General features: G+C 52.5%; 2 protein-coding genes across 3 annotated transcripts; one reads left to right on the top strand and one right to left on the bottom strand.

The window, feature by feature from the left end:
* Positions 1-2,982: 2,982 nt before the first annotated feature.
* On the top strand, positions 2,983-6,955 carry MAD2L2 (mitotic arrest deficient 2 like 2). Of its 2 annotated transcripts, XM_009954802.2 has the most exons (8): positions 2,983-3,031; positions 3,253-3,371; positions 3,934-4,005; positions 4,857-4,957; positions 5,080-5,174; positions 5,286-5,359; positions 6,357-6,449; positions 6,735-6,955. In XM_009954802.2, the coding sequence occupies exons 1-8, from the start codon at positions 2,992-2,994 to the stop codon at positions 6,774-6,776; spliced, it is 636 nt and encodes a 211-aa protein (XP_009953104.1). In that variant the 5' UTR covers positions 2,983-2,991; the 3' UTR covers positions 6,777-6,955. The 2 variants fall into 2 exon arrangements, with proteins under 2 accessions (XP_009953104.1, XP_086332219.1); XM_086476093.1 differs by having other exon boundaries at positions 2,992-3,031; positions 5,080-5,359.
* A 1,527-nt stretch (positions 6,956-8,482) lies between these two features.
* On the bottom strand, positions 8,483-11,578 carry LOC104349296 (F-box only protein 6). The gene is made up of 5 exons (XM_009954801.2): positions 11,317-11,578; positions 10,584-10,710; positions 9,775-9,870; positions 9,318-9,453; positions 8,483-8,632 (listed from the first exon to the last, which is right to left on the bottom strand). Exons 1-5 carry the CDS (start codon positions 11,573-11,575, stop codon positions 8,486-8,488), a joined length of 765 nt encoding a protein of 254 aa, XP_009953103.1. The 5' UTR covers positions 11,576-11,578; the 3' UTR covers positions 8,483-8,485.
* Positions 11,579-12,958: the final 1,380 nt, after the last annotated feature.

Consider the following 12,958-nt stretch of genomic DNA (forward strand, 5'->3'; position numbering starts at 1 on the left):
CCCGGTGTGAACGGGGCGAGGGGGGTGCGCACACGGTGCGCGCTCCCGCGGGGCCGGTGGCAGGAGCGGTCCCTGCTCGGGGCAGGGACCGGGGCAGACAAAGGACGGAGACAAAGGCGGCTCCGGCCCGGGTGGGATGGGGTGGGGTGGCGGCCGGACCCCCGCTCACCTGCACGGCACGGCGGGCCGGGCACGGCGCCCCCGCTGCCCCGAGGGGCGCCCCCGCGTTACGGTAACGGCGTGGGGAAATGGACCAGCGTCCCCCGGTGCCTGCACCGAGCTCCCAGCCCCGCTCCAACGGAGGGAGCTGCGCCTGCGGCGGGGGGGGGGGTGCGGGCCGGGGGGCGCGGGCCGGGAGGTGGCGAGGGCGCCGGGCAGCGCCGAGCGGCGGCGACCGGACTCCCCCCCACCCCGCGCCCGCTCCTCCCGCCGCCGGGGGGCGCTCGGCCCGCCGGCCGCCCTGACGTCACACGCCCGCGCCGCCGCCCGGCCACCCGCGCTGGGCGCCGCGCGTGTGCGGCGGTGACGGTCACCGGGGGCCGGCGGTGAGGGGCGGTGAGGGGCACCGGGGGTCCCCGCGGGGCGGTGAGGGGCACCGGGGGTCCCCGACGGGCGGGCCGGAGGCGGTCGCTGGGGGTCCCCAGGGCTGGCAGCGGGGGAGCGGAGGGCTGCGCTGAGGGCGCGCCGCGAGGTCGGGAGCCCGTTTTCGGAAGGGAGCGGTGCTGAGCGGCGGGTGGCGGCGGCTCGGGAGTGCCGGCAGGGCCGCCGAAGTGCCGGCGGCGGTGGGGAGCGGTGGGACGGGGCACCCTGCGGTACCCGTCCCTGCCCGACAGCCCCGGCCTGTCCGTCCGTCTGTCCAGGCGTTACAGAAACCGGCGTGTAAGGCGGCGAAGGAGCGTTCGGTGGTTCCCGCGTCTCTGCGCAGGCCGGGGAGCGGGCAGGGCACGGCACAAGCTGATGGGGGAGGCCTGGGCTGGTTATTCTGGGCGCTCTGAAGGCGATGGATTTCAAATTGCGGGGTATCCCTGCGTCCTCTGCTTCCCTTTCCTTCGGATTTGTCTTCAGGAAGGGATGCGAGATTCCAAAAAGCACCCCGAAGGAAGTGCAGGCTTTATTTTTCCTGACGCCTACTCCTCGCTTCCCCGAGCCACCCCTCAGTGCTGTCTGTTACGCTGGGAAGGGGGGATGGCGTTTTGTGGAAGCTGACCCCAAACATACAGGACAGCAAATTCAAATTAATAGATGAAAGGCTATTAACTGCAGCATTGCTCCAGTCAGTTACTCCAAAACCTGAAGCTGAGGGAGTATCAAATGTGTGATTTCTAGGCTTGACTTTGTGCTTGTGTTGAAGGGTGGATCTTCTGGGATGCTGTTGCCTCACTGGGGCCTCTGTTTAAGACAGGGTGATGTTTAGGTGAGAATGTGAACCCAAAACTAAAACCACAGATTCTTTGTGCTACTCTGATACAGGTCTTCTGTACGAATTTGAGAGTCACTGCAGCTGGGATGCTAGAGATGCTTAGGTATCTTAATTTATTGTAGCAGACCACTACTCTTCCAGGAAGTCTGTGTATACAATAGTATGATCCTGATTTTAAAAGGCAGAGGAGAGTGGCTCCCCATTTTGTGAAGGCTGAAGTAATGCTTTGTAGGGCTGAAAAACATGTTTGTTGCAGCTGAAGCAGCTTGAAAATCAGTGGCTAGACAGCTGGCTGGAATGTCTGTGGCTTGTCAGAGGTCTGTGTGAGACACTTGTGTTACTGATGGAGCCACGGTGCTCCTGGAGGGGAGCTTGGGAAGACTTGCACAGGTTAGGAACGATGGTGCTGCTGTTGGTGGTTGGAGTTCACATGTGTGCCGAGAGTAAGGAAACAAAATTTGTGATAGAAAATTATGTACACTGTAGTTTAAACGTGTGAGGCACTGACTCCACTATACAGGGAAAGCTGAACCCCAGTGTGTGCTGTTCGATTGGTGGCCCACAGTACTCAATTTGGCACAATCATGTGCGGCCCTTTATAATTGTCACAAATTTCGGGCTCCCCAGGGAAGTGGTCACGGCACCAAGCCTGTCGCAGTTCAAGGAGCATCTGGATGATGCTCGTAGTCGCGTGGTTTAGTTTTAGGTAGTGCTGCGAGGAGCAGGGAGTTGGGCTCCGTGATCTTATGGGTCCCTTCCCACTCGAGATACTCCGTGATTCTGTGTGACAAACTCCACGTTAACTGACCGCTGCAGCTGTGCAGGGTTTGGGTTCCTTGGGACGGGAGAGGGAGGCTCTGAAGCTGTTGGTAGTGGACAGCAGAGGAGCACCCACGTTGTGTGGTGTCCATGGAAGATGCAGATCCTGAACAAGCAATGTTTTCTGGTGGTGGTGTGAGAATAAACCCATAAAGCTGACCAGTTGTTGTGTTATAATAGGATATAGGGGTTGGAAAAGAAAAGGGGTATGTTCTAGTGTGTTATGAGAACAGTTGTGGGGCTTTAAAAAAAATAGCATTCCTTGTGCTAAAAAGTGATTGTCTAAACTTTCCTTAGTGTCTTAGGAGTCATGAATTCTCCAGTACTAGCAAAATGCATCCAAAAGGGAGGGAGACAGTGAAGAACTGTGAACTGGACAGATTTTCCTTTTTTTTTTTTTTTTTTTTTTTTTTGAAAACACAATTAAAAAAAGCAGAAATTAAATTATGAGTAATCTGTCAATCCGAGGGGTGAGCCAGAACGCAGCAATGATACTGCCTGTGGTGTTGGCACCACCGGTGATTTCTGATGACATGTTGGTTATGGAGGGTGCTTAAACCCTTCACAGCGGGGCCTGCGGTTTGTGGTGGCAGCGTTTGTGCTTGTGACTGAGCGCAGCGGGCGGTTTGGTGGGTCTGAGCTCAGTGGCGCTGAGGAATGGGATGGCTCCATGAGCTGGCTGTATTAGTAACGTTCCTGCGTAGGCAGAGGTTAAACATTCTCTTTGTGATTACTTCCAGGTTCTGGGAAAGATGACCACTCTCACACGGCAGGACCTTAACTTTGGGCAAGGTAGCGTGCTGTGCTGGTATCTTGCGAGGCTTCCTGCTGGCACGTGAGCTTGCGGGATTGTTATCGTGGTTGTTCTGTCCCTAAACTTCCTGCAGCTAAGGGGAAGCACGTGAAATTTATGCAGGGAAAAATACCTTTAAAAATTTTCATAAGAGTATATGGTATTGCCCTGCATGCTTCCCCCCCTCCATACTTCAGCATCCTTTACTTTTGTTTTTCAGTTGTTGCAGATGTTCTTTCAGAATTCCTGGAAGTGGCTGTTCACCTTATCTTATACGTCAGAGAAGTTTACCCTATTGGGATCTTTCAGAAGAGGAAAAAATACAATGTACCTGTCCAGGTAGGAGATTTTCCTGGAAGCTGACAGCCACGTGGACAAGGAGGATAGCAGGGATCAGTCAACACTCACCAGAACAAACTAAATCACTTCCAGAGCTTGCTTTAACATGCAAACTCATTTTTGAAGAGAACTTAGTTCCCGCCAAAAGGGAAAACAGCCCCGTAGCTGAGGACACAGCAGTACTCATGGAACAAGCAGATCACGGACAACAGTAGTAGGCGGCTTCCCCAGCTACGTGCAGTCAGGTAACATGAAGGCACGCTTCCTAGGAAGAGGGGTGGTTGGAATACACTGTTCCCAACGTGCTACTGGGGGTATATATTGCCAATATACTACAACCGTGTGGGTACAGTGATCTGCCTCAGCTAACCAAAATGATGCTGTGATTCTAATTAACCCTTCCATTGAAGAATTACTGGTTTGAATTGGCAACTTAGTGGTGAAAAGTGCTATTTGAAGCATGACTCGAGTGCCTGGTAACACACTGTTAAAATCTTCCCGTTTAGCATTGTCCTGGTTCACATCAGAACGCAGCTCTGACTATTCACTGTATTTGCTGCAGATGTCCTGCCACCCAGAGCTGAATCAGTACATCCAGGACACGCTGCACTGTGTAAAGCCACTGCTCGAGAAGGTAAGGTCATGTCAGGGGCCTGGGCAAGTGGTTTTGAAGAAAGTAAGAAAACATAAATACTGTCTTCACTGCAAAATTTATTTACAAATTTACCATATACAATATAGCAGCTGATAAAGTTACTAACAAAAAATAAAATTAACATCCGTAACCTTTCCTTGCAGTTAAGGCCCTGCCTTGCTGCTGATTGTCGGCATTTAGTTGCATCTAATACACGTGTGTGAGGATGTACCTCGGTATATTTTCAGTTACATCATCCTGCACGTTAACTTAACGTTCTGCTTTTAAAGGCATTTAAGCTTAAGCACCTGTCTGGCAGTAGAGTTGGAATGCTTTGCTGTAAGCCAGCAAGCAAAGATAGGTTTGACCTCTAGGTTTTTGTAAGAGAAAGGTGTGGCCATAGGCGGCACCTAAGGACGTAGGATGCTGGCAGATTGTGCATTCTCTGCTCTTTACAGACAGACTTAATGCACATTTAGAGACTGGCAAGAGGTCAGTTTTACCTTGCGGCAGTACAGAGCTGCTATATTTGGCCACCGGTCTGAGCACATCTTAACTTCCCCGTCGTTGTTGGTTCCCGAGTGATGCAATGAGATGGCTGTACATGTCCTCCTTTGTTCCAGAACAGTATCTGGAGAAACGTACTGTTGGTGCCTTAGTGATGAGCTGTCTTTGCAAAAGCATTTTTTCTGATTGGTAAGAATAATCTGACAGTGCTCAAGCTTTGGCTAACTGCTGGTGCTGTGAGCCACAACAAAGCAGCGTACTCCCACTTCATCAGCAGGGTGCGAGGCTGCGGGCAGAAGACAGCTTGTTTTAAGGAAGGGCTTTTTCTATCTTTGTTCTTGCAGAACGATGTGGAGAAAGTTGTAGTTGTGATCCTGGATAAAGAGCACCACCCTGTGGAGAGATTTGTCTTTGAGATCACCCAGCCGCCTCTTCTGTCCATCAGGTAACGTCCCCAGTGACCGCTGGCCCCGGCCCCAACACCTGCCTCTGCAGCGGTGCTCTGGAAGCAGGGCCAGGCCCCGGTACTTTGCCGCACGCCAGTAACAACTGCTCTCGCCCCAACAGTTCGGAGTCCCTGCTGTCCCACGTGGAGCAGTTACTGCGTGCCTTCATCCTGAAGATCAGTGTGTGCGATGCTGTGCTGGACAACAACCCCCCAGGTAGACGCGTCCAGGCAGCGCGATGGCACGGCCCTGCTGGGCGTGAGACGGTGGGTGGCGTCCGATGCTCTCTGGGTTGTCCCCTGATCCAGTCTGCCCCTTCTCTTACAGGTTGCACCTTCACAGTCCTGGTTCACACACGGGAGGCTGCCACACGGAACATGGAAAAGATCCAGGTGATAAAGGTGAGTGGTACCTGTGGCTGCCCGACTGCGCGTGAGCAAGCTGCAGAGCAAAGGGTGAAGTTGGCGTTTTGGCATCGCCAAGGTTAAGGCCGCCAGACGGTCTGAACGTGCACGTTACCTTCCCGTGATGCACTTCACAGCTTTGCTTTGAATGTGGACGGTTTGCGCTGGTGAGGTGACAGAGCACACCCACCCCACACAGCTGCAGACAGGAGCTGCTGCAGTGCCTGACTGGGGCTGTGACACCTCGTACCGTGCAGCGCCTGCTCAGTCACCTGAGTGCTGACAGACCCAACGGGTACTGGCATTTCACCAACACCACATACAAACCCCTCACCCCCTGTCCGCTAGCTGTGGGTGGCTGATTCTTTTCAAAGATACGAGTAACTAGTGGGTTTGGGTGCACGAATACATTTTATCTTGTAGGAAAATGTGTGCAGATCACTTTTTAAAGGAAGATTTTAATTTTTTTTAAAGAGTCTTTGGTTAGGTACAGGGAAAGTTTTTTTTCCCCAAGCCAAGTCATTTTGGCTGTCCTAAGGCACAAGAAAGCTAGTGAAGCATAAAGTTGTTTCAAAATGGAAGCCTGCTCTGCACTGGTAGTATAGTAGACCAACCTTTAAACCTGCAAGGCAGGACAGAAATCTGTGCCCTGAGTGTTTTGGAGTTGCAATGAAATGCTGGTATAATGAGTAGAACACACTAGCTCAGGACAGCTGAGTGTATTGTTTAAAGCCGTGAGATGTCACCTTTGGAATAAGCAAAGCGGGTTAACATGATAGTTCGATGCTGTAACTGACGATAACTATGCTGAGTCTCAGGGCCAAGTGGGCACCTGTTAAATTTTGCTGTTCTGAAAAGTGTGAGTTTCCCATTTCTTCCCTCAGCCACTACAGCTCCCACTCACTTAATGCTGACCTAGTGCTGAGAAAGGAGCTCACCTTACAGAGTCTGCCAGCCTCTCTGCAAATAAAGCACCTTGTGTTCCTGCCCCTAGGATTTCCCGTGGATCCTCGCTGATGAACAGGACGTGCACATGCACGACCCCCGGCTTATCCCCCTGAAAACCATGACGTCGGATATCTTAAAGGTGAGCAGAGCATTCCGGCCCAAGAGGGGGCTGAAACCGCTTTGTCTAGGCTGATGCCAGCTCTGCAGTTTTCTGTAGGGAAACAATCGTCAGCCTGCTGAGCCGTGGCTTAGTCTTGCAGATGCCTGTGCCAGTAATCAAAACAGGGCAAGACTCTTCGTAATAAAACAGGAAACCTGGTGGTGGGGGAAGGTACAAACTCTTCCGATTTAGCCTGTTGCAGACACTTTCTCCATTCACCTACCTGCATTTCCAACAGAACCGATGCTTGTTTCTCTCCTCCAGATGCAGCTGTATGTAGAAGAGCGAGCCCACAAAGGGACCTGATTCCAACTCTTCCTTGCCTTCAAGCCTCATCTGAGCTTCCAGTGGAATAAGATATCTCACAAACCATACCCTGATAACCCTCTCTTCAGCTGGCCTTCTGGGTGAATGTAGAGCAGCTGCTGCCTCTTTGTTTCAAGTGCTCTTACCACTGTACATAGAACTGACTTGGAATGTGGAGCCAGAGCCTGTTCCCATGTGCACTCGTAGGTGAGCGTGCGTATAGGTGTTGTCACAGTGAATCCCTGGGGGCAGGAGAGGGGCCGGGTGTGCAGTCAAGTCCAGTTCTCCGACAGGGCCCCTCCACTGCACACTGGCAGTGCTGTACAGCCATCGGTTACGTGCTGCACCAGAGCGAGGGACTCGTGCTAAGGGTGAGCGAGGCCTTATGTAGTGTCTGTCCACTGTGACTGTCCCAAGTACTCTTCAATAAATACCAAGTTTTACCTGAGCTGAACTAGGCTGAGTTCTGTCCAAACCAGCCTCCCCCCTTAACTGAGGAAGTGTTTTTATTTTGTAAGGAGCTTTGTATTTTATGTGGAGCTTCCACCACTTCTCCGTACCCTTTCTGGAACGTACTGGAGTCTCTCCGTTCTCAGGAGAGGCTACGCAGCCTCGGCCTCTCCCCTTTCCACGGGAGAGCTTTCTCCCTCAAGTGGCATTAGCAAGGTGGGCTTCGTGCGTCCAGCAAGGGCACCTGCCAAACGTCCTGCTCCTAACAGAGACCGGACAAGGGAAACCCTGTTAATCCTACAGCTGTCGAAGGAGATGGAAGAAGGGCTCAGTAGTGGCTCTCTGCATACAGGGGACATGGTTCACAGTATTTGAGCTGAGCTTGTTGGTGGGACAATGTGATAAGACAGCCAGTATAGTACCTCCCTCCTCCACGTACAACGTGCAAGGATCCTACAGCTGGAGGTTGTGTGCTGCTGCTTTAACATTTTATAGAGGGTCAGACCGTTCAGCACAGACCAAGTCCTTCAGTAGTACAGAGGTGATATGAAGAAGCCCGGCACAAGCAGAAGGCACCTGTGTGGTACGGTATCCACCTTAAGGGATTTCTTACCTCCTCTTTCTCTAGCTGTTCATTCAGACAATGATGGGAAGGCATTTTGATCGTATAGACTTACAGAAACGGTGAGGAATTAAGTACCAGTGACACAGCATTTATGAAAAAGGGTTGACAGTTTCCTTATGCTATGACAGGCCTGATTTAAAAGATATGCGTTTTTATACAGAATTCAACTGAAGCAGGAAAACAGCATACAAAACAAATCTCTCTGTAGCAGAGCCCTTGAGGACAGCATTGATAATCTGAAATGAAACATTTCAGCCTTATCTTTTGTCAGTTCCCTCAACAAACGAGAAAGGGTTTCTATTTTAAGACTTCAGTGGTTGGCTGTAGCGCAAGGACGTATTAACTAGAAAAGACAGATACATATTAAATTGTCCTAGTCTTCCTCCCGTGGAAGGGCACTAGTAATTGCAGTAACATCCATGGTACAGAAGGATGAAAGATGAAGACAGAAGGCTTTCCAAAGGGCTGGGCCTGCAGAGGTTCTGCTGTGAACAAGGAGCACTGGCCCCTTGTGTTTGAGATCAGCTGTGCAAGACAAAGCCAGGACACTCACCCAGAGAGTACGAACACACATGTCCCCCTGAGACCACCTGGTTACAGTTCTGAGGTAAAAGCAAACCCTTAGATCGTGCCTTCATAACAACGTCAGGGGTCCAATGGTGATGCTGCTGTTTGTCACTCGGATCCCATACCATCCTGCCCAGAACTGGGTGTCTTCGCCTCCGTGCTGGAACCAGATGTAACGAACTCCAGCTGGGTAATTCTGGAAGGTGTGAGAAATCTGGAGAGAAAGAACAAAATTCCTTTAATTTGCTTAAATAAGGCAGCACTAACGTAGAAGCTCGGACAACTACAGGCTGGTCTCAGGAAAAGCTCAGTTTAAGCTATCTTTCACTGGAAGTACCTCAAAGCCCTTTTGAGGGACAGGAAAAGTCCCTGCCTTGTTCAGCCCTCTGCCCCGAAATCCTCTCCCAATGTAACATTAAGCTTGATTCTTAGGTTTGTCACGTAAGCGACGACGTCATGGGGAATCTACAGCCAATCAAACCAGTTAAACACATTTAGGAGTTTAAGAAAAGTGATGTCTACAATATTTTAAATGACATCCATGCAGCAGTTTTAAAACAAAGCTCTTTTTGATCCAATAAACCAAGAACTGTGCTCTTGTACTTCAGTTACTTAGACAAAAACCACAAACCGCCGAAGAGCCTGAGCTGAAACAACACAAAAGCCCAGGGCAAGACGCTTTAGAAAACCCTGGGCACCTACAAACCTAGCCGAGCTCTTTCCTGGCACTACTGCTTCTTCAGCACTGTCTGCAGCAAGGACTTACCTTTTGTCTTGAGCAGAGGAGGCCTGGGAGCAGAGGAGGACAGCCCACTTGGGACTTTTGGCCAAGTAAGACTTGTGAGACTCAAGTGTCACAATACTGATGGCAAAGCCACTGCCCAAGGGCTGCTGCTTACCTCTCGCCACGCTGCATCATTCCACTGCTCTATAACCACTGGCTCGGGGTGGAACTCCTCGAGGACAATGTAGTCTTCAGAAAGCAGCCTCACTGTCAGTTCGTAGCGACACCCGCAGTCAAACCTGGCAGCGTACCTGGAGAGGCAGGGAGTAACCGCGGAGCGGGGTTGTGCATGCAGTGTTCATTCAGAAACAGTCTCCGAGGGGAGCCCCCTCTGCAGAGGAAAGGGAATGTAATCCCCATGGCTATTCAGACGTTCTAAACCTGCAGGCTACCCTGTTCTTCATAGGTTTGCCACCTCCTTACACACCACTGCATCAACTTAGGTTTGGCTCATGCTTTACTCAAGAGCTACAGCTCCCAACAGACAAAGAGCCAATTTTACAGCATGAAAAGCTTCAGAGGCCTAGCTTATCTCTCAGCCAATGCCAGAAATGGTCAGTGCCTACACTTACCAATCCTTGACTACAATTTCAGGCCGTTTCTCATCCATCAACTGATTCCAGTATCCTTCTTTCTGCAGCGTAATGAGTTGAGACTTGAAGCAGGGCCTGCAACGGCAATAGAAATGGTCGCAATTTCACCAAACACATCTCCACATCTCGTCCCTCTCCACATCCACATTTTGCCTGACAGCCTTACTCTTAGCAAAAGCCCACTCCGATCCGGAAGGCCCGCAAGGCTGACACAGCTCAGGCATGCCCTTTTCCAAAGCCAGAACTAGACAAGCAAGGGAACGGATTAGCTTCACTCCCAGATAAAAGGAAGAGTTTCCTACGAGCTGGATTAAGAGGGGTCCCTGCGCTTGTACAGCATATATTGGTAACAGGAAACTCCTGCTTAATGGATTGAAAAGCAGCTAATCCTCCTCTGCTGACAGCTTTTATTGCAAGCTGTTAGCATGACAGACACACCTACCACTCTGGGAGATTACAGAGCTTTGACCTTGTCAGGTAAGTGCACCTGATCAGCTTGCCAAACCTTAACCTTTGCCCACCACTTTTGGTAGAAGAGGAGCAGGGATCCCACGTGGAGAGGAAATTCCTGGTAGGGATGGAGAAATTCAGTACATGCTGCGACTAATTCTCGCAGCAGTGCACCTCCCTCTTTACACCAACTAGTATAAAAGGTTAATTAAGCTCCCTCCTTTTCCCACACGTGAGCTAAGGTTCAGTGAGCTGCCGCAAGCCTTCTAACCATAGTGCCTTTGCAGACAGGAGGAAGCAGGTGTCCCAGCTCCAGGTTACTGGAATCCAGTTCTTACCCATATGAAGTGACAAAGTATTTGTGTACATTGGGGTTGGGTATGTCTTTTCCATGAGGTCCAGGCAGATCCTCAATCTTCCATTTATCTCCGTCATTAAGATCAAGTTTCCAGTGCTGGAAGTTGTCTAAAAACAGGGATATCAAAGATGAGTGTTAGGACATCAGTTTCCAGCAGTATCTCTGCTTTTGTTAAAGAATCAGCTACAGAAGAATATCAGAAATGTACTTTGATGCACTTTCAGATACCCTGTATTTTTCCTGCAGCTGAAAGCAGCTCCCATCTTGATGTTGCCATTAACGTGGCTGTCGGCAGCTAGGACAATAGGCAGCAACTTTCTGACCTCATCAGCAGCTCGTCATCAGTAATAAAGTAGAATTACTGTAGTCATATTAGTCAAGTCTGAGACAACAAAAATCCCCCAGCTGCCTGAATGCTTAATCCCGGCTCCTGACGGTTTCATTACCACGTTGTACTTGCTGTGCACATTAACCTTCGCTGTCTGCAGTGCTGGGGCCTGACTCCAAAGGTTTTTCTGGTCACAACCAGATACGCAGTTACCTGCATCTACCCACGGCAGTTTCACTGCATGGGTTTACTTGTGGGTCTGGCCCAGCAGAGATCCCTCAGTAGCTGGACAGCCCCACACCACCAGCAGTACTTGAGTAATGCAGGACACTGACTCATTCTGACTCTTAGGAAACAGCCCTCTACCATAAATAATCAAACAAACCTTCCGCACAGGGGTTTTTGATTAAGTTTCTCTTCAAGTTGCAGAGCATATAGAAGATCTTCCAGTCAGAGACGCTTCTGTCCAAATTCGGAACGTAAAACCCCTCGCGCTGGCACTTGCGTTTCCACAGGGTGGTCAGATCCACCACGTCCCGCCACTGGGTGCAGACCAGCCTGCAGGTGCAGATCAGGTCCCGGGCTGGCAGCAGCGACAGCAGCTCCACCAGAACGTCCTCGGGGAGGTCGCAAATAGTTGTCATCGCGGACCGGCGGCTTCAGGCAGGGGCTGTAGCACTACGCGATGCCAACCGCCCGGGCCCCGACCGCACACACAGCTTGGGGAAACAAGCAGAGTTTTCACCAGTCACTAACTACACAACCGCCTGCCCCAGGCCGCCCCCGGCCGCCCGAGCCGGGCCCCGGCTCCCGGCCCCGCCGAGCACCGGGGCAGCGCCCCCCGCCCGGCCCCGGCCCCGGTCCCACCTGGGCTCCGCCCGCCCGCGCCCTCCGGACACGGATGTGAGGCGGCGCCGGCCCTTCCGCAGCGGGCGGGGCGCGGGGCGGGCAGCGGCGGCGGAGGCGGCGCCGCGGGGACCGCGGCCTCCCCGCCCCGCGGCCCTTTATCAGCCGAGCCCGCCCCGGGCCGGCCCCGCCACAGCCCCGCGGCCGCCCGCCGAGCAGCGCCGCAGGTAAGAGCGGGCGGCACCTGCGCCGCGCCGGGCCGGGCCGGGCCGGGCCTGCCGGGAGGGGTGCGGGGACGGGGCGGGGGGCACCCGAGCCGGCGGGCACCGCGCTGGGAGCCTGCGGGTGCCCCCCGGGCCGGGCAGCAGGGGAGGGGAGAGGGGCAGGCGGGGCGGCAGAGCGCACCAGGGGTGGAAGGTACCGCGGGGGGGGGGGGGGGGGTCTGCGACGGCAGCTCCTGGCGGCGGTGCACCAGGCTGGAGGTCCCGTGAGTCGCAGGGGAAAGGGCGAGTCGGCCCAGGGACCTTCACCGCTGCCCGGGGCGTGGGAGACCCGTGCTGAGCGCCGAGAGCGGTGGTGCTCCAGCACCGGGCAGAGGGCAGGCCAGGCCTGTGAAATTCCTGCAGGAGATGAAACCAGCCTGATCTGGTGTTTCGTTGTTTGTTTGTTTGTTTTTTTCCTCTGTCTTTCTTAAAAAAAAAAAAAATCAAAAAAATCAAAAAAAATCACATTTTACTCTCCAGGACTGTGGTTGAAGGCTGGAAAGGGGAGTGGGGGGAAGGAAGTCCCCAATACTACCCCCATAAAAGCCAGGGAATTTTAAATGGCAGTTTCCTCCTGCTGTCTGCAGTGCAGCTAGAGGACACATGATCGCTCTGCATCTGGAACATCTAGATTTAGGATGCTGTTCCTAGTTACTCCCTCTTTCTTCCCTCCCTTGTCAGATTTGACATATTTCATCAGTAGCATATCGGGATATTTCACCTGCTTTGTTCCTAGTGCTCTCCTAGGCTTAATGACCCACTCCTGAGGCGTCTGGCTGCACCTATGCAGTTTGCTGCAGTCTCAGCAGCTTCCTAGCATCAGGACTCATCTGAGACAAAAGCAGTGTCACAGGGATCCCACACTGATGACACGGGCTCTGAATCTGCACACTCATCTTTCCTTATTCCTGCAGCACC

The sequence above is a fragment of the Leptosomus discolor genome, chromosome 20 (genome assembly GCF_034619465.1).
Source record: "Leptosomus discolor isolate bLepDis1 chromosome 20, bLepDis1.hap2, whole genome shotgun sequence".
Classification (NCBI taxonomy): domain Eukaryota; kingdom Metazoa; phylum Chordata; class Aves; order Leptosomiformes; family Leptosomidae; genus Leptosomus; species Leptosomus discolor.

Coding starts and splice junctions, on each gene's coding strand:
- MAD2L2 (XM_086476093.1), top strand. CDS start 2,992: ATGACCACTCTCACACGGCAGGACCTTAACTTTGGGCAAG. Junction 3,032..3,252: donor GGACCTTAACTTTGGGCAAG/GTAGCGTGCTGT, acceptor TTTGTTTTTCAG/TTGTTGCAGATGTTCTTTCA. Junction 5,360..6,356: donor AAAAGATCCAGGTGATAAAG/GTGAGTGGTACC, acceptor TCCTGCCCCTAG/GATTTCCCGTGGATCCTCGC.
- LOC104349296 (XM_009954801.2), bottom strand. CDS start 11,575: ATGACAACTATTTGCGACCTCCCCGAGGACGTTCTGGTGGAGCTGCTG. Junction 9,871..10,583: donor TACTTTGTCACTTCATATGG/GTAAGAACTGGA, acceptor TTGCCGTTGCAG/GCCCTGCTTCAAGTCTCAAC. Junction 8,633..9,317: donor ATGATGCAGCGTGGCGAGAG/GTAAGCAGCAGC, acceptor CTTTCTCTCCAG/ATTTCTCACACCTTCCAGAA.